The 19,718-nt window shown below is 33.2% G+C and overlaps 1 protein-coding gene across 1 annotated transcript; it reads right to left on the reverse strand.

The window, feature by feature from the left end:
• Nucleotides 1–17,293: 17,293 nt before the first annotated feature.
• Nucleotides 17,294–18,106, reverse strand: LOC126891379 (uncharacterized). Its single transcript, XM_050660556.1, has one exon. The coding sequence runs from the start codon at nucleotides 18,104–18,106 to the stop codon at nucleotides 17,294–17,296; it is 813 nt and encodes a 270-aa protein (XP_050516513.1).
• Between the last annotated feature and the right edge of the window lie 1,612 nt (nucleotides 18,107–19,718).

The following is a 19,718-nucleotide window of genomic DNA, read 5'->3' on the forward strand; positions in this document are numbered from 1 at the left end:
TCCTTCCAGATCTGTTTTCACTAGTGCTATTATTTCAGAAACATTTGGTTCCTTTTTAGAAGTTTGTTTTAACTGAAATCTAATCCATAAAAAATGTCTCATGACATCACTATAAGTCGGTAACATTAGTTCATTTAGTTTTTTTGACGCTCCAAACACTGCACAAAAGGTCTCTTTTCTTGTTGTTGGCATGGCGCGATTAATAATAAAATACACAAAATCCAAATACGTAACACAGAAAACAAAACAAAGCGACGCGCTCGATACCGTAACTTAACACGTACTGACCCAGTCTTCTGAAACTTGTGATGTGATGTCACGTGCTACAGACATAGACCCGCGCGCAAGTAATTTCCCAGAACTCATACACTTGTTGACTGTTGACGGGGGAGAATCAAATTGATGTTGTAAACCATAAAAATACCGTATATGTAATATACCTTATTATGGTAAAATTCGAAGCGTTTGGGGAACCTCTGAAATATTTTTAATTTATTTGTGCTTTTAACACGTTATTTTGTATACCGATAGACAACTTTTGCACACTACCCCACTTCAAATTTCGAAAATTGAATTTTTCGCTCCACCCTAATGCTTACTTCTTTATTTTTTATATTATCAAATATTTTTTTATTGAAACCGGGGTTACAGGTAAAGTTTGCAATCCATGTTTTTAGTGTTGAAACCGCTGGTAATGCAACTCCTTTTCGACGAAGAAATTTATACGTGCTAGGTCCTTTATAAAAAATTTCAATAGCAGTTTTTTTTTCTATTGTTGACCACTTTCGTTTCTTCTTATGCCACTGCATTTTCAGCAACGCAGCAGAAAACTGAGTTTGTGGCTTTGGTGCAGTTTGTACAGACTTTGTCCTAATCTTAACCAGACTCCTTTTTAGTGCTATTATACGAGTTTTCAGAAGATTAATCCGTTTTCGAGATGCAGTTAATTTTCTTTTAAGTGTATGATAATTATCAATTTTTTTTCTTGACCATTGGTGGTAGCGGCATTTCTATAAGCTCATTAACAAAATCGTCAAGTTCAGAATTATCACTGTTCGAAACTATATCGTCACTGGTTGATGGTTGTTTTGTTGTCGAATACGTATGTAAAACACGTGGTGTCGGTAACAAAGCTTCCTCTTCTTCCTCACTGTATTGTTTTGGTACAGCAGCAGCGGATAAATATTTTGTGTTTAAATAAATTTCGTCATTTTTTTATTCTACTGAGAATGATAATCAGAATAGTCAAATGGATAGGTACACGCAGCAGTCTACCTCGAACGAGGCGCTGCTAGTTCAACAAAACCAAGCTTTGTTCAACGAAAATCAAGCCCGCAGTCAAAATGAGCAGGCGTTGTATAATGCTTGGATGAGTGAAAAACAATTGAAGACACGAGTGGATGAAGGTGCTATGTTACAAAATTTAGATTTTGAGAAAATTAAGGTTAAAGTTTTTCATTGTAAACTTTTCTCACATTCACTTTTATTAGGTAAAAACTTTTCTATGTCGTTACTAGTATATGGAATATGTTATTCACGGAAAAAAATATCAACAAAAAAAAATGTGTCTTACCAAAATTTGAAAAAAACAGTACATAACACCTTCATCCACTGTATAATTCTAAAGAAATTAAAACAACTACTGTTTTATGGAAGAATCATGTATTAAAGAAAAACTTATCTAATCAGCTAACAAGATGTTATTGCTTAATATAAGGTAATAACAGTAATATAACGTAATACATTATTTTTTTTCTAAGATTGGTTCATAGAAATATCGATATTCTGGTTTTACAAACTTAAGCTGTTCTTGGAGATTTTTTCTTTTTTCTTCAGAGATAGTTCCATATTTCTCCCGAATTCTTTCGATTTCAATATTCTCTGGCGCTGCTGTTCTATTCTTATTTTGAAGAATATTTACTTTTCTAAAAGGAACTGTTTCGTCATATGATTCTTTATACCAATAGGAACCATACTCTTCCACTCTTATCCATTTAATACCGTCTCTAAATCTGACTGTTTCATTTAGTTCGTCCTTTTTTCTGTTAGTAAGATGAAGTTTTTGCGGTAGATCAGCAATCCTTCTAAAGTGTTGAGCCATGTCGATGACTTGATTTTTTCGGCTAGCCTTTGAAATTATTTCCCGGTACGTATCTGGTACATATACCGTGTCGTGTTTTCGTAAAACCTTCTCGATTCTTCCGAAGTCTCTGTCACAATCTAAGTAAGTATGGCCAACCTCAGGAAACTTGTGGTCAATACAACGGAAGTATCCCTTCAAAATAAGATACTGATAAAGGCAAATCATGTGGAAGTTCTTGTTCTGGCCCGCACATGAATCGGACCAGATGATCAGATAATCCTTTTTGGTGATGCTTTCGTCGACTTCAATATATCTGAGTAGAGAACTGCATATTTCTGCACTTCCTCTGTTTGCAAGATCTTCGGTCCAGGTACAAAAACATGCTTTGTCTAGGCCTTTTGTAGTAATATGCACCCCAAAATTATAAAACCACATTTGCCTAAGGTAAAATGCTTTGGACGTTGTTATTTTTGGCAGTGGCATTGTTTGTTGCATATCGATTGTAATATAGACCAAGTTGTCTGAATCTTTTGCTTTTTCCTTGTCAACTTTGAGCGCTTTAGTTGATGCTGTGTAGTTTTCTTTATGTCCATCGTTAGATTCACCTCCATCACAGATACTACACGTATCACTTTTCGGATACCCAAATGATAAATTAAACTCTCGCGAAAAAATGTTGGAATATGAACATTTTTTAATTCTAAATTTTCCAGGAAGTTGTGCCAGATTACATTCCTCAAGATAGAACTCATACATTTTGCTCACATTTAGTAGGGGAGAAAGATATTTTTTATGAGGATTTCTATTTCTGGAATATAGTCCTGTCGCCAGGGGGGGTACAACGGCCTCGTTAATTCAGATGGACTTACTCAAGTTTTTTTTATGTATTTTGACCCGTAGAACACGAATTTTTTGGGTAACAGTTGATCCGGATGTCGATAAGATTGTTATAGACCAAGAACTTGAGGAATCAAATAACAGCGATTTTTGGCAAAACAAAACAATATTTTGTATTTTTTGGGCCATTTTAAGTAAAAAATATTTCTACAAGTTTTTTCGTAGGATGCACAGTTTTCGAGATAAACGCGGTTGAACTTTCAAAAAATCGAAAAATTGCAATTTTTGAACCCGAATAACTTTTGATTAAAAAATAAAATAGCAAGTCTGCTTACCGCATTTGAAAGTTTAAGTCAAATTATATCGGTTTTGATTATTTGCATTGGTAAAAATTTATTTTTTTATTGTTTAACAAAGCTATAAACACGTAGGGTTTCCCGTGCTTTTACATGCGTTTTAACGCATGTAACGTAGAAATAGTCTTGATTGCACTAGTACCTATTCTACCTACTCGTTCGATTTTAAATGAGAAATCATAGAAACATCACTCACGCACTAGTTGTTTGTAGCTTTGTTTAGCAATAACACAATAAATTTTTAGCAATGCAAATAATCAAAACCGACATAATTTGACTTGAACTTTCAAAGGCGCTAAGCAGAATTGCTATTTTATTTTTTAATCAAAAGTTATTCGGGTTTAAAAATTGCAGTTTTTCGATTTTTTGAAAGTTCAACCGCGTTTATCTCGAAAACTGTGCATCCTACTAAAAAACTTGTAGAAATATTTTTTGCTTAAAATGACCCAAAAAATACAAAATATTGTTTTGTTTTGCCAAAAATCGCTGTTATTTGATTCCTCAAGTTCTTGGTCTATAACAATCTTATCGACATCCGGATCAACTGTTACCCAAAAAATTCGTGTTCTACGGGTCAAAATACATCAAAAAAATTTGGGTAAGTCCATCTGAATTAACGAGGCCGTTGTACCCCCCCTGGCGACAGGACTAATAGTGCGACTCTTCGACAGGAAATTTATTTATGTGCTCTATCACAAAATCCCTAACATCTTGGCCTATTTTGTGTGGCCTATTGGAGTGCTTACCTCTGCGATCTGGAGGAGGTGCTGCTACACTACTATTTATACGATTCTTTATAACATCAAGTTTTTTTCTGCCTATTTGGTATAGAGCGCATAACGCTTCTTTGCACACCTTTACGGTAAATCCATTTTTTGTAACGTTATACGTATATGACGCAGTTTTATGTTTAACAGCATCTTTTCTTTCCCTCAACACTGGTTTTTTAATGATTGATTTAAATAGTAAAGCATTTTTTGCATTAATATCAAGTCTATAAAATTCATCCAAAAATGCCTTCCTGTCATCTGCTGAAAATTTAGTGCTACAAGAAAATCTACAGCCTTGTCTACAAAGAATACCTTTTTCTGGCTCCTTTCTTGGAACGGGAATGTTTTTGTAAGACAAATATTCTTCACCTTTTGCTCTATCTAAAGCTGCTTTGTGTTTCTTCCACGTATTTGGATCTCGTTTTCGTTTTTTGGAAACTTTTGCTGTCGTTGAAAAAATCTTTTGCTTTCTTTGTTTTTCATTTTCTTGGTCAACCTCGTTAGACCCGTTAGAAGGATTAATTATAGGCTTTTGAATAATCCCGCTTCCTTCTTTGTCTCCAGAAATGAATGTACCTCCAACAAGGTTTTTTACATGACTGTGGTCCGCTCTTTCTTCGTCCTCCGTGACACTAGTTCCTGAAGAACTGCTTCCTTCATTACTCGGAAAGTATTCAGCATCACCACTGCTGTCTGACAAGAATGGTTGGGTCCCCTCCAAATCTGAAAATAAAAACAGCTATTTACTTCTTACAGCTCCTTCTTTGTCTCCAGAAATGAATGTACCTCCAACAAGGTTTTTTACATGACTGTGGTCCGCTCTTTCTTCGTCCTCCGTGACACTAGTTCCTGAAGAACTGCTTCCTTCATTACTCGGAAAGTATTCAGCATCACCACTGCTGTCTGACAAGAATGGTTGGGTCCCCTCCAAATCTGAAAATAAAAACAGCTATTTACTTATACTTATATTTTAATTCTTCCTAATTATTATTGTTTAAAAATTACTTTTGAAAAGATAGGGGAATCCCCGGAGCAATCAAGTGTAAATATTTATAACAGATGATAGTTGGGTTATGTATTTCAACCAGCTCATTTACACTTTTATATAAATATTATGATCTAAATACCTATTGCCCAAAATATAATAAAACTTAATTATTTCATAACAACAGGATTGCACTTACCTGTTACATTTGAAATTTCAATGTTGAGGTTAGAACTTGCTGTGAATTCATTTTCATCATTTGGCAAATTTTGTTCACAGTTTATTTGTTCCTGCACTAGTTTTAACATTTGTTTACCTCTGGAACTCATTATAAATGTTAACTAGCATTAATATTATGATATTACTGCAAAAAACTGTAACAATGACACAGAACACGTGCGCGCAATACCAACTCACCAAGTAAAACAAAATGGCCAGTGAGTGGATGAAGGGGTTATGTGTGTCACTTAACACCATCATTCATATGACGAAGGTATACAAAATATTACATGAATGTGGATGAAGGTATTTTGTGCCTATAACACCTTCTTCCATTATTCACTGGAAAATAATGTAACATAACTCCTTCATCCTTTAAAAAACCTAGACTTCTGTTACGAATCTTAGAATTCTAATGTGGCCACGTGATAAACAGGTACATAACACCTTCATCCATACAAAAAAACCGTTTTTAGAAAAATGTTACATAGCACCTTCATCCACTCGTGTCTTCAATTAAGAGAAAAATTAGAAGTCACTATTAAACAGCTTCAAATACAAGTTGAGATAATTCAAAATAAAATAGAACCAGTTGAGGAGACCACTAAAAAAGACCAAACCGAATATCATACAGATGATGAAGAACTAAGCAGAGAGACAGAATGGATTAGGGTTAGAAACTCAAAAAAAAGAAAAGCTAGCAACTCACCGCAGGTACAATCCCCTGAAACGAGTACCAAAAGTAACAAACTGCAACCGGTTAATATAAAACCTCCACCAATTATAATTAATAAAGTACAAAAATATGACGAATTGTCAGATTATCTACATAAAAACAAGATACAATTCCAGGCAACCATGTTGGCTGGAGGGAATATGAAAATCAATGTCACTGACTCAGATGCATACAGGAGTCTAACTGAAGTCTTAAACAATACGGAAATGGAATGGTTTTCATTTGAAAACAAACAGTCAAGACCTGTCAAGGTAGTTGCAAGAAACTTACACCAGTCATGCAAAGCTGCACAAATTGTAAAAGACCTAAAGAACAAAGGCTTCAAAATACTGGAGGTAAATCAAATACTAACCGGGAAAGATAAAACGCCACTTCCGCTTTTTACTTTATCCTTTGATAAAGATGAAGATATAAAAAAAATATATGCCATTAATGAAATATTAAATATGAGAGTACAAATAGAGGCTTTCAGAAAACCTAAATTACTGCCCCAATGCAAGCGCTGCCAGGAATATGGACACACACAGAATTACTGCAAAAGGGAACCAAGATGTGTCAAATGCATTGGAAAACATCTAACAAAAGACTGTAAAAAACCCAAAAATATAGCTCCAAAATGTGTTCACTGCGGCAATGACCATCCAGCTAATTATAGAGGATGTAGCACTGCAAAAGCTCTGCAAACACTAAGAAATAAAAATATAAATAACAAGGCCCCTGAGAGCAGATTAAATATAGAAAATATGGAAGATAGACACCAAACTTTAAGAAGAGCTGGAGTATCTTATGCTCAAGTAGCACAACCAGAAACTGAAAATAATACAGACACAGTAACTGAAATGCTGCAAAAAATAATGGAGAAAATGAGCAAACAAGAAGAATTTAACAAAAAAGTACTTGAAAGGCTGGACAGACTTGAAAATATCAGAAGCCGATCATAATAAGACTATAATGCCCCCGGACCTTAGGATACTCCAATGGAATACAAATGGACTCTTACAACACCAGCAAGAGTTATTAGTAACCCTACAAACACAAAAAATAGACATATGCCTAATTGCAGAAACACATCTAACTAGACAATCATTTATTAAGCTGCAAGGTTATCAAATCTATCATGCCATACATCCACAAAATTCAGCCAGAGGCGGAGCTGCTGTCGCTGTTAAAAATAGTATTCTCCACTGGGAACGTGAAAAAATTGAAACCGAAGAAATACAATGTGCCTCTATCAGTGTTAAAACTAAGAAATACACACTTAACATTGCAGCTGCATATTTCCCTCCTAGACATAACCTCAAAAGAGAAGACTATGCTAACTTCTTGTCAACCTTGGGTGAAAAATACATAATTGGCGCAGACTTTAATGCAAAAAATACCTGTTGGGGCTCCAGACTCTCAACACCTAAAGGTAAAGAATTGCAGCATGTTGTGACCGGACACAATTGTAGATGGCACTCTACTGGGAAACCCACTTACTGGCCAAGTGATGCAAACAGAATCCCAGACCTCCTAGATTTTTTCATATCCAGAGGTGTAGCAACAAATTTTATAAAAGTAGAGGATGTAGAGGAGCTTATATCTGACCACTCTCCAATTCTACTAACAATTAGTGAGCAAATTGTTACCACTGAAATGAAACCCGCGTTGACCAATAAGTTTACGGACTGGGTAAACTTCCAATCAGAAATTAATGAGAAAATTGAGTTCAGTGGATTTATTCAAACGACAGAACAATTGGAACAAGAAACCGATCTATTTATGATAAACATCCAGCAGGCAGCGTGGAACAACACACCTATAATCCAAAGAAAAACAGTAGGAAACAATTACCCCAAAGAAATTAGAGACTTGATACAGGAAAAAAGAAAGGCTCGGAAGATATGGCAAAGAACTCGAATTAAAGAAAATAAAAATAAGCTTAATAGGCTCACACAACAGCTGCAAAGGGAAATCTCGAAAATTAAAAACGAATCAATCAATAAGTACCTGAGAGAACTAACTGATGATGAATGCACCGATTACTCCCTTTGGAAGGCAGCCAAAAAGATAAATAAGCCAGTTCAGCATGTACCTCCTCTACGAAAAGAAAACAGAACATGGGCAAGAAATCCCAAAGAGAAAGTGGATGCGTTCGCTGATTATTTAGAAAACATATTTCAGCCAAACCCTGGGGAAACTCATGTAGACGATGAACCAGTAGCTTTTGATTCTGTTAACATACAACTGACTACTACAAAAGAAGTTCAAAAATTAATCAAAAACATCAATACAAAAAAAGCGCCTGGGTTTGACCTGATCAATGGTGAGATACTAAAAAAATTACCTAGAAAAGCCATAGTAAAGCTTACTACACTAATAAATGCATCCTTTAGGCTTAGATATGTTCCCATCCTTTGGAAAACTGCAGAGGTTATAATGATACCAAAAGTAGGACAAGATAACCATGAATTAACATCATACAGGCCAATCTCCTTACTATCCATAATCTCAAAGGTGTTTGAAAAATTACTACTACGAAGAATGAACCATATAATTGAACAAAAAAATATTATTCCAACTCATCAATTTGGATTTCGTGATAAACACTCCACAATTGACCAGATCCATCGAATAGTAACTGAAATAGAAAAAGCACTGGAAGGGGACAAAATTTGTTCGGCAGTATTCCTGGATATCGCAAAAGCATTTGACAAAGTATGGCACGACGGTCTGTTAATGAAGCTAAAGAAAATATTTCCTATGCAACTCGTTGAAATATTGAAGTTATACCTACACCAGCGAACATTTAGAGTTAAAATGGAAAACGAGTACTCTGAGTTAAAGCAAATAAATGCAGGGGTTCCACAAGGTAGCGTTCTTGGACCAATACTATCTATACCTTTTGTACACATCTGACATTCCGGAGAGGGAAAATATCCAACTGGCCACATTTGCTGATGATACAGCAGTCATGACAATAGGAGCAACTATAGAGGAATCTACGATTAACTTACAAAATGCAATTAATGGCATAGAAGGCTGGTCCAAAAAATGGCGTATAAAGTTTAATGAACAGAAGTCAGTTCATATTAACTTCACTAACAAGAAAATCAATAATCTTCCAATTATCCTAAACAACAACGTTGTTCCTAATAAAAAAACAGCGAAATACCTGGGTTTAAATCTCGACGTCAAACTAAAATGGAAGGAGCACGTTAAAAAGAAAACTGAACAGATGAAGATAAAGTACAAAAATATGTATTGGCTAATAGGTAGGTACTCTCAACTTTCCATCCAGAACAAAGTACTAATTTACAAACAGATATTGAAACCGGTATGGACATATGGCCTACAATTATGGGGCTGTACCAAAAAAAGTAATTACCGAAATTTAGAAACGCTCCAGAACCGAATATTAAGGAATATTGTATGTGCTCCTTGGTATGTTCGGAACGACGATTTGCGTAGAGATCTTAAAATCGAATCTATTCCAAATGAAATCAAGAAAGTCGCCAGGAGACATGAAGACAGGCTCCATAAGCATCCCAACCATGAAGCTTTTCAGCTTCTTGTCAACGAACCCCAGATGCGAAGGCTCAAGAGGACTAAACCGTTCGAGCTCGTGTAATGTGTGAAGTTGTGCCGGGCTTAGTTAGTGTTGTGCATTGTATTGTAGCCACAACAAATACGTGAGCAATTAGTGAAAAGCAGAGTCAGTGCTGTGCTGTGTAGCCACAACAAAGAAGTGGACATTTCATGTAAAAAAAAAGCTAGGATGGACCAGGTGACATCTAGTTTACAAACATTTTTTAGGGAAATTAGGTTAAAGAAAAAATACTGATTAATCTTGTAGATTAGGTGTATTTATATTGTTTAAATAAAAGAAAAAAAAAATAAATTTCGTCAAAATGCTTACTGCATATAAATTTTTTTTAATCTGCTGACTCGAGAATTCCCAATGCGGCATTCCCTACAACAATATTAATATTTAGCACAACTGAAAAAATCAACTTTCTGCACAATAAAGAAAAAAAAACAATTTAAGTTCTGTATTCAAAATATATTCAATTATATTCAAAATATCAAACTTATGTATATTTTAAAAGCATAAAAAGTAGTACCCTCAATAATATGCGAACAAAAGTGTTCAACCAGTGCATATTACCAGTTATCACATATGGCTCACAAACATGGACTTTCACAAAAGAAAACATTGACAGAATATCCAAAATACAAAGAGCAATGGAAATACAGATGCTGGGTATCGGTCTTAAAGACAGGAAAAGACACTCGTGGATGAGAGAAAAACAAAGGTGAACGATGTATCAAGACAGGTTGCACAACTTAAATGGAATTTCGCTGGCCACGCTCTGTGGCAAAAAGTTGGAAGATGAAATAAGCGAATTCTACACTGGCGACCATGGGAACAGAAAAGAAAAAGAGGAAGACCGCAGATGAGATGGGCGGACAACCTTCGAAGTTTAACAAAATTAGATAGAATTAGATTACTATAACAAAATTAAAAATAAACTTATAATGATTTTGCACGAAAAGTTTGTTCGAATAGAGATAAACGTGCAACTAAAATTTCAGATTGAGGTTACTTTACTGATAATGTATTGTTTATATATGTTCCGTAAGTTTCATGGGTTCAAAATGATTATTTTTGAAAACGTTGTAGCATGCTATAGTTAAAAGTGTTTGAACGAGTCACTAATCACGAGTGTGTGCAAATTTTTAACAGGCATATCTACCAATGTTTGTCTTACAGGAAAATAAAAACACTCACAACATTTAAAAATGCAAAACATACATTTTTTACTCTTTGAGATTTTTTGTATCACGAATAATTTTTAAGTTATTTTGTAAAAAAGAATTTTTTTTTCAAATTAAAAAACAATAAAAATAAAAAAAAAAAAAAATTTTCCTTTTAACAATTTTTTTCAAAAATGATTAATTTGAACCGATGCAACTTACAGATCATACAGTGAGGACGTTTAAGTTGGAATAAACTTATTTTCTCGAGAATGGGCGAACACATCAGCAGGATGTCTCAACAACACAATCTGGAGAAACAGATACCTCACTCTCATTTGGTATTTCCATAAATTAGACAAGAATATTTGATCGATATCAACAGTTAAATTTCTATGAAATGGGCTTTCAAAATTATATGAGATTATTTGGATGCGTCCGCATTATAAAGCTGGCCGTAAATACCAGATCATGAATAAGGAATGTACATAAAATTGGTTTGTGGACAATTTTGAAACTGGCTGTTAGTACAGGTGAATGTTAACAAAGGTTTATTGTACCAACAAAAACATAAAATTCAAATTAATGCATCTCGAGTATGACGCTTGCATTGTGGCAATAAAGAAAAAATAATGGAAGAAAAAAATTAACACTTTTCAAGTTAATTGCGTAAAAGTTCATATTTACTTACCAGAGTGTAATATCCATTTTTTATAAGTCAAAGGATTTTTTATTGGAAATCTGAAAAGTCTTAATCCAGGACTTTTATAAGGTGATAAACCACACTTACAACATGCACATATATTTCCAGACATCTGTAAAAAACCATTTATTTATTACTGAAGTAACATTATTTAAATTCAAAATCACCTTCATTCAAATTTTAACATACCAAATGACATAATCAAGGGATCCATGATGTTAATAATCAAGGGCATAGCGCAAAATTTCGCACTCATGTGTTTTAAATGCATCCATTTTTTTAAATCCTGAGGAAACTAATAATTATTTTCGAAAAATTTAAAAGCAAAATCAAAGATTACGTTACTACAGACGACCGAAAGTCCCTTCATCATCAATCTGCCAATCGTGCCCACTGCTGGACATAGGCTCCCTGAGTTCTTTCCAGTGTGCCGCTTGTATCCAGTTTCTCTTTTTATGTCGTCGGTCCATCTAGTCGGTGGTCGTGATCGGCTTCTTTTATAGTTTCTGGTCCTCCATTCCATGATTCTTCGTGTCCATTGTCCATCTTGTGTTCTAGCTAAGTGCTCTGACCAGTTTCATTTAAGCGTTGTAGCTCTTTTGATGACGTCTTTGATCTTTGCCTAATTCGTTGGTTTGTTATGTGGTCTCGAAGGCTCACGTTTAGCATTGCACGTTCCATGGTTCGTTGTGTAACTCTGAGTTTATTTTCGGATTTTTGCGTCGGTGTTAAAGTCTCTGCTCCATAAGTTTGAACAGACAAAACACATTGGTTATAAACCTAAAGTACCTTAGAATAAATAAAAATAGTACATTTTCTCACGGTTTTTGCTGTGAATTTGAAAGAACCACTTGGATTGACATGGAACTTGGCGTACGCATAGCTAACATGTCAAAAAAATGGTTTTGTGCCGATGTGTGCTTTTGCCTTGGAGGTAAGTTTTACTACTTCTCGGCGGTTATAAAATATATACGTCCAAATGGAAAACTGACTAATTTTAAAAAACTTTTGTTTTATAGAGTTTCTTCATTAAGTCAATATTATGTTCGAGTTATTTGCGAGTGAATATTTTCATTTTTCAACAGATAACCATGTTTTTAGACGGTTTTTCTCAAATAACTCAAAAAGTAATGTCCAGTTGCACCAACAAATAATATACAATATATACAATATACAAATAAATACATTACACGAGTAAAGCAACTTGTAAAGTGGTAACGATTAAGTTTATTTGAGATGTTAATTAGGGGGTGATTTTCCCGATTTTTTACAAAAAAAAGGAACCAACTTTATTTTCAGCGTAACTTATTTACTTTTGATGCTAGAAATTTTTTTTATAAAACAAAAATAGAGCTTCTTTAAACTTTTTTAACTTTAAAAAAGTAGTAATGACTTTTCCCCAAAAATTGCTAAATTTTTTGGATATTTCACGTTAAAATATTCAATTTCGAATTTTTCATTTTGTTGAAAAATTAATATAGTGCAGTCACTGAAGGTTTTCACCTCCGATTTCGTTGAACCCTCATCAATTTTCATGAAAATTGGTGAGTAGTTAGAGAATACCTCAAGTAACAAAGGTGACATGATGCCAACTTGCGCTTTTACCCTGGGGGTGAATGCTACTTCTCGGGGATGAAAATTATTTTATTAAAAATAATACGACAAGCCGATAGAGGGACACATTCTAAGCAAAATTTGATATATAAAGTTATGAATATAAATCAATACTTTTTGAGTTATTAAAGATAAAAGATTTTATTTTTTCGCAAACACATGCATGTTTTAAAGCTGTTCTTCACATATAACTCAAAAACTATAAGCTTTTGCAAAAAAGTTACTACCAAAAAAAGTTATTACCAAAAATGGGTAATTGAATGTATATTTTTTTCCACGAATACTCAAATCTAAGAATTCAAGGTTAAATAACTTGAGAAGGATGCATTTTATAAAATATACTTGCTAAGCACTTGTCAAAGTACTTCGGAATGGTATACTTTTACTGTAATGAGGCCGAAATCATTAGATCGATAGCAATAGACCGAACTCATTAGACGAAAAGCACTTTACCGAAACCTCACTACACCAACAGTAGGAGACCGAAAAGCATAGGTACATAATACAGAGTGCTCAAACAGGATTGTAATCTGAGCAAGGGTAGTCTTCATCCTTTATCCAGACTTAGGACTGGCAGCACAAAGTACTGGCGAATTTAGAGATTGTTATTTTTTGCTTTCTTTTTTGTTTATTTTTTTCTTTTTCTTTTTACTCGTCGCAGTAAAAGAGATAAGACAAATGTAATTACAATACAACTAAATGTTATTTGGATGACTATTAGAAACAATTAAAATGGTGTTAACGTCATTCTACACTTAATTTAAAAATTTTTACCTTCATTAATTTGTTTAACGGATGAAAATTATTTCATATCAGACTGTACAGACTAACAATTTACACGGTCTATATATAAAATAATACAAAAAAATACAATAAATAAAATGACAGATATACAAAATCTTCGCATAATTTACTGCAATCTTTTTTAATTTATGTACCATTTCGGTCTAATGCTGTTCGGTTTAGTGAGGTTTCGGTAAAGTGCTTTTCGGTCCAATGAGTTCGGTCTACTGCTTTCGGTCTAATCGTCGTGTACATTTCGGAATACCTATCAAATGAGCTCAAAAAGAAGTTAATAGCATTAAAATTAAGCAAGTTCTTATGAAAATAAGAGAACCCTTTCGAATTTTTCAGAAAAAAGTGAAAAATAAAACATACGCAATTTCCACAAAAATTAAAATTTATAGTAATCCTTACAATAATTTCTATATATTAGTGTGAGTAATAATTTCATAAACGTTTAAAGTTTAAATTTTGCTGCGAGAACCATGTGACCGGGGCCTTAACCTTTTATTTTTAAAAAAGTAAGAGGTCTAAAAGATTAAATTCAACGTGATTTAATAGCCCTTTGGATTATCTTTCAAATGATTTTTAGGTGAACCTGAGATCGTAAAAATTAACGGAGTTATTTAAAAAAAAATAATAACATTTTTTGGAGAAAAGTTTTAAAATATAAATTGTGAAAAATTTTTGAATCATAAATTTTAATGCTATCAACTTGTTCGGGAGCTCATTTGATAGATATTTCTAAGTACTTTGACAAATGTTTAATAAGTTTATGTTATAAAATGCATCATTTTCCCGTTATGAATTTTATATATATTTTCCCGCTTGAATACTTAGATTTGAGAGCTCGTCGAAAAAAAATGTAAAATTCAATTACTTATAATTTACTTTTAGTTAAAATTAAAAGGTTTTTCTAGTAAAGAGTTTATTTTATTTTTTATTAGCTTCAATTTTAGTAATAACTTTTTTTGTAAAAACTTATAGTTTCTGAGTTATTTATGAAAAATCGGTTAAAAACATGCATTTTTCTCACGAAAAATTAAAATATTTGATCTTTATTAACTCAAAAAGTTTTGATTTATTTTAATAACTTTATATAACAAATTTGGCTTATAATTTGCCCTCTACCCCATTATGGGGTTATTTTTAATAAAGTAATTTTCACCCCCGAGATGGCGTGGCATCCACCCTCAGGGTAAAAGCGCAAGTTGGCACCATGTCACCTTTGTTCCTTAAGATATCCTCTAACCGCTCACCAATTTTCATGCAAATCGATGGAGGTTCAACGAAATCGGAGGTAATAGCTCATATCGCACGTTCCTAAGAAAAGTGTAATAAGTCGAAATAACAAAATTTTTCAGGAGAGCAAAAACAATTTTTGTCATTTTTAAAATGCGAATAGAAGACCCCATAAGTGAATTTATACATTTGCAAATAGCGTTAAAAAATAGTAAATAAATTATTATTTCTTAATCTGCCTAAGTCTCTTTAGGAAACAAAACAGTTTTTGAGATAATGAGTCATTTAAAAAAAATTGATATGTCATAGTTTTCTTCGAAAAATAGTTACTTTTTATATCAAAGAATTTAAAGATACAACATATTCGAATAATGATTTTTATTATAAAACAGTGTTTAACAGAACATAAAAACAGTATAAACTGAAAATATCGCCTACTAAATTATTCTTGGATATTTCAGCATAATGAATCATAGAACACTTGGTAATACTTAGGAATATATCCTTTTTTCACCAAAAACTGGAGGTCGTCTTTTTTTTCTCGGTCAGTTGTCGTTTCGAATTGTAAGCTTTTTTTAACGTTGGCAACTGTGTTCGATTAGGTGAATTTTGAATGCGCTTAGCATTAGCACGTGGTCTTTTGAGGATATCGACTGCCTTGAAATCTGTCTGAGAAAAAGACGTTTTATAAAAATACTTAAATGGTTCATCCTTTTTCACTCTAACAACTCGAAGATCATTAATAGGTATCTGTTCTCCGTCTGCATCGATATTAAAATTTGGTCCCAGGTCAGTCATCAATTGTTTAATATTCACGAAATCTTCATAAGTTAACTCTTTGACTCGGTACGGCTCCCCATTTTTCTTTGCATTTCTTATTATTTGAATAAACTGGTCTGGTACATAAATTATTGGTCCTGATTTTAGAGAACGTGTAACCTAAAAATGATATTTTTCAGTTGATAACTGATACGTCTATGGATGTTATCCATTTCATACCTGTTTTTCAATAACGGAATGTGTGGAGTCTCCCTCATTTTGGGTGTGACCAACTATAAGGAACTTATGTGTAATTTCTCTAATCTGAAATTTCTGTACTGCATAGATGAGAGTTGCTATCAAAAATCTGAAATAAAGAAGAAGAAACATTGAGAGAATTCCGTTGATTTAATGTCTTATTCTTACCTATTTTTTTTTGTTGTGCTGCACAATTGTCGCTTTACAAGACTATTTCCAAATTTGTAGAATTTATGGTTTTGGACTTATGCTCTAGATACATTAAAAGACATGAAGCCACTTCGGTCAATCCTTTTCCGCCTTGGCCTTCATGCCATACAAAGCACCAAGTATTATCCGCTACCAATTCAGTGATAGTTAAGTTCATTGTATTTAGTTTTGATCTATAATACAAGATTGATGTGTCACCTTTTGGCAGCTGGAACACCGCTTGCATATCAAAACATGCGACTACAAAGTTATCGCTACACTTTTTTTTTCGCTTTCCTTTTGGGCTCTAGAAAATATTTTTTCTTCTTGATGTTGCATTGATCCTTTTTCGGGCCAAAAAAGGATATATTAAAATCTGTGTTGAAAATGTCCGAATACATATGGTAGTTTCCAAAAGGTTTATTGGCTTCCTTACATTGGTCAACGTAATCCCTATGTAAATCTGCAACACTTTTACCGCCTTCGATAAAATCTCTAGTAGTCTGTGCCCTTAAGTAATGGCTTTCAATTTTTGGAATTGACTGAATATGTTCTCGGATGTCATTTTTTATACTGTAATCTACTTCACGATGTTTGCCATGCTTTCCTCTTCTGTCTTCACTTACTGATCCAGCTGAAGTGCGCTTTTTTAATACTGTATTAATTGTTCTATCATTTATATTTAAAGTTTTTTTAAAAAATAGTTTGCAGACACGGATTTTCTTTTGATTAATTTGGATGCATTATTCAGTCGCCTGTGGTTAGGATTTTGGTATCTGTATTTTGGTTTTATGGTTTCCATACTTCGATTTATAAATTCTCTTTTTTTTTGTTAATATCACTCAAACTATAAAACTCATTAAAAATATGCACTCTCTCATCTTGTTTGATTTTCTCGCTACATTTGAATTTGCATTTATCATTACATGCAGCCTGTACGTCTTTTGATAGTATAACCTTTTTGGATTTTGAACATGACACATATTCTTTACCCATATTCCGCAACATCTTAGCTTTTAATTTTATCCACTCTGTTTCTTTACGAAGCCTTTTTTTGCCTTTTTTTCTTCAACGTCTTTTGATTGTCCGCTGTTATATTCTGACTCAATTACTGAAGCAGAATATTCTTCTGCCAATTTTAATCGACGTGAAGTTGAATTGGCTGCAGAATCTGTACACCTCGGTGAGCTATTTGATGAGGAGCTATTCAGTGAAGATGACGAACTGCTTGCCGAAGATGAATCAGAATCATAATCTGGATCTTTAATACTATCATCACTATTACAATCTTCCAGGTCAAAACATCGTGAGTTTAAATCTTCAGTATGGGTATGGGTAGTTACATTTTGTTGGGTATTTGTATGGAACGATTCTATATTTTGTTCGGCGACATCGGAATCATTGACGTTTTGAAGATTTTCAAATACTAAGCCTTCTTCATTTTCTTTCACGTGTTCGCTGTTCACTAAATACTTGTCAGAATCACTATTAGTAGCATTTGACGCAGGATCTATATCCTTTTTGCTTGAGTAAGGAAACGATGATGATGACTCTACTTGTTTATCTAGAAATGGAATTTCTTCCCTGCAGTCATTTTCTATTTCGTTAAAGCATAGGGATTCACTTCCCACAAGATCTTTCGTCATGTCTGAATCACTATTATTAAGATTTTCTACATTAGGACCTGTCTCTTTTTTATAAGGAGATGATAACTGCTCTTCTGGTTTCTTCCGAAGATGAATTTTTTCCAAGCAATCATTTTCTACTTCTTTGTTTTGTTCATTTCGATCACTGCACAAGGCAGCCTGCATTATACGACTTGTTCTTGAACTCATGTTATCTGTAAGAACAAAATACACTGTTGACTAGCAAAGAAAAGTACCTATCTGATGTATTATAGAAAAAGCTTGCTTGTATTACCTGGTAACACTAACCAGTGTTACCAGGTTTAGTGAAATTTCACTAATTTAATGACTTTTTAACAATACAGTGAAATAGTGATAACTTTTCGAAAATAGACGACATTCTAGTGTTTTTTGTAAGTTTCTATTAAATTGAATATTCTTGCTACATATTTTACAAAAAAAATATTTTCATTAGTATTTTTAATACGTTTGTAATTCATTTGATACGTCCCTGTAGTGTTTAATAACTGCTGTGCATTGAAAGAAAAATCCCCAGAAATTTGTAATTAATCCTACTTTGATACCTAATCATACATAGTATCATCACATAAACATATTTATTATCAACTTAATCCATTAGCTGACTAAGAAGATCACACGGTTGACCGTTGTTGTATCTATTTCAATCAGATGACTTAAACTTTTTGTAAATATCATTTTGGAATGATTACTTCAGCATAATTATTCAAGGTATTTTACTTTTGAACCTGACTAAATCAAATATTAGGGAAATTCCCTGAAAATATTGAAAAGCTATAATATTAATTTGTTATGTTAGTGGATAGAAATTTATTTTTTTGAATCTAGTGAAATTCTAGTGATTTTTTACTTTTAGTCTTTTGTGTAATATTTTGAGGCCCGTTTGATGAATGTTCTAAAAACAAATCATACATTGATCGAAAGGCCTCAAAAATTATATCTACAGATACAAATAATAGCCTTATTAGTCCCGGATTTTGCCGTGAATGAGACTATTATTACATTATTCTAATACACACAATAAATATATTTGTCAGAACTTACCGAAGAAAATAGTGTTATCTGAAAATACCACACTTTTCGGCGGAAGTCCAGTGATGAAACTGAAAGATATTCCGATGATTAGAGTATCAACTCGAAATATTACACTCTTGCTCGGAAAACACGAAACAAAAGTCTATGCTCTTCCAAACTAAAGAGCAATAATTACTAATATTACACTTTTCGTCGGATGTAAAGTGGAAATATTGGAAAATCTTCCGATAATAAGAGTAGCAACTCAAAATGTTAAACTTTTACCGGGAGAACACGAAACTAAAGTTTACAATACTTCTAAATGAAACAGTAATAACTACACTTATTACTCTTTTGATCGCAAATACAACGGAGTGCCACAATGATACCACGATAACTGCGTTTTATTACTGTTTTCATCGGAATATGTCGATGAGCCTGTTCCGAAGAATAGTGATTCTTTCGCCATCTAGGCAATAATTATCGAACTAAAATTACTACGGGTTTCTTCAGAGATAGAGCATTAGATATACTATCCATTACTGTAGAAAAGTGAGGATCGAAAAATTTTTGATTTATTACACTTTTCTTCGGAACGTGCGATATATCCACCTTCAGTGACTGCACTAATATATTCACTAGCAAATAACTAGAATAGTATTAATGAAAAAACTCTATTGAACAGGGTTGTTTAAAATTAACCATTTTATTAATTTCCGGACTTATATTGGACATATTTATTGGTTATTTATTGGAATCATACAGCAAT

This window comes from Diabrotica virgifera, chromosome 9 (genome assembly GCF_917563875.1).
Source record: "Diabrotica virgifera virgifera chromosome 9, PGI_DIABVI_V3a".
NCBI lineage: Eukaryota > Metazoa > Arthropoda > Insecta > Coleoptera > Chrysomelidae > Diabrotica > Diabrotica virgifera.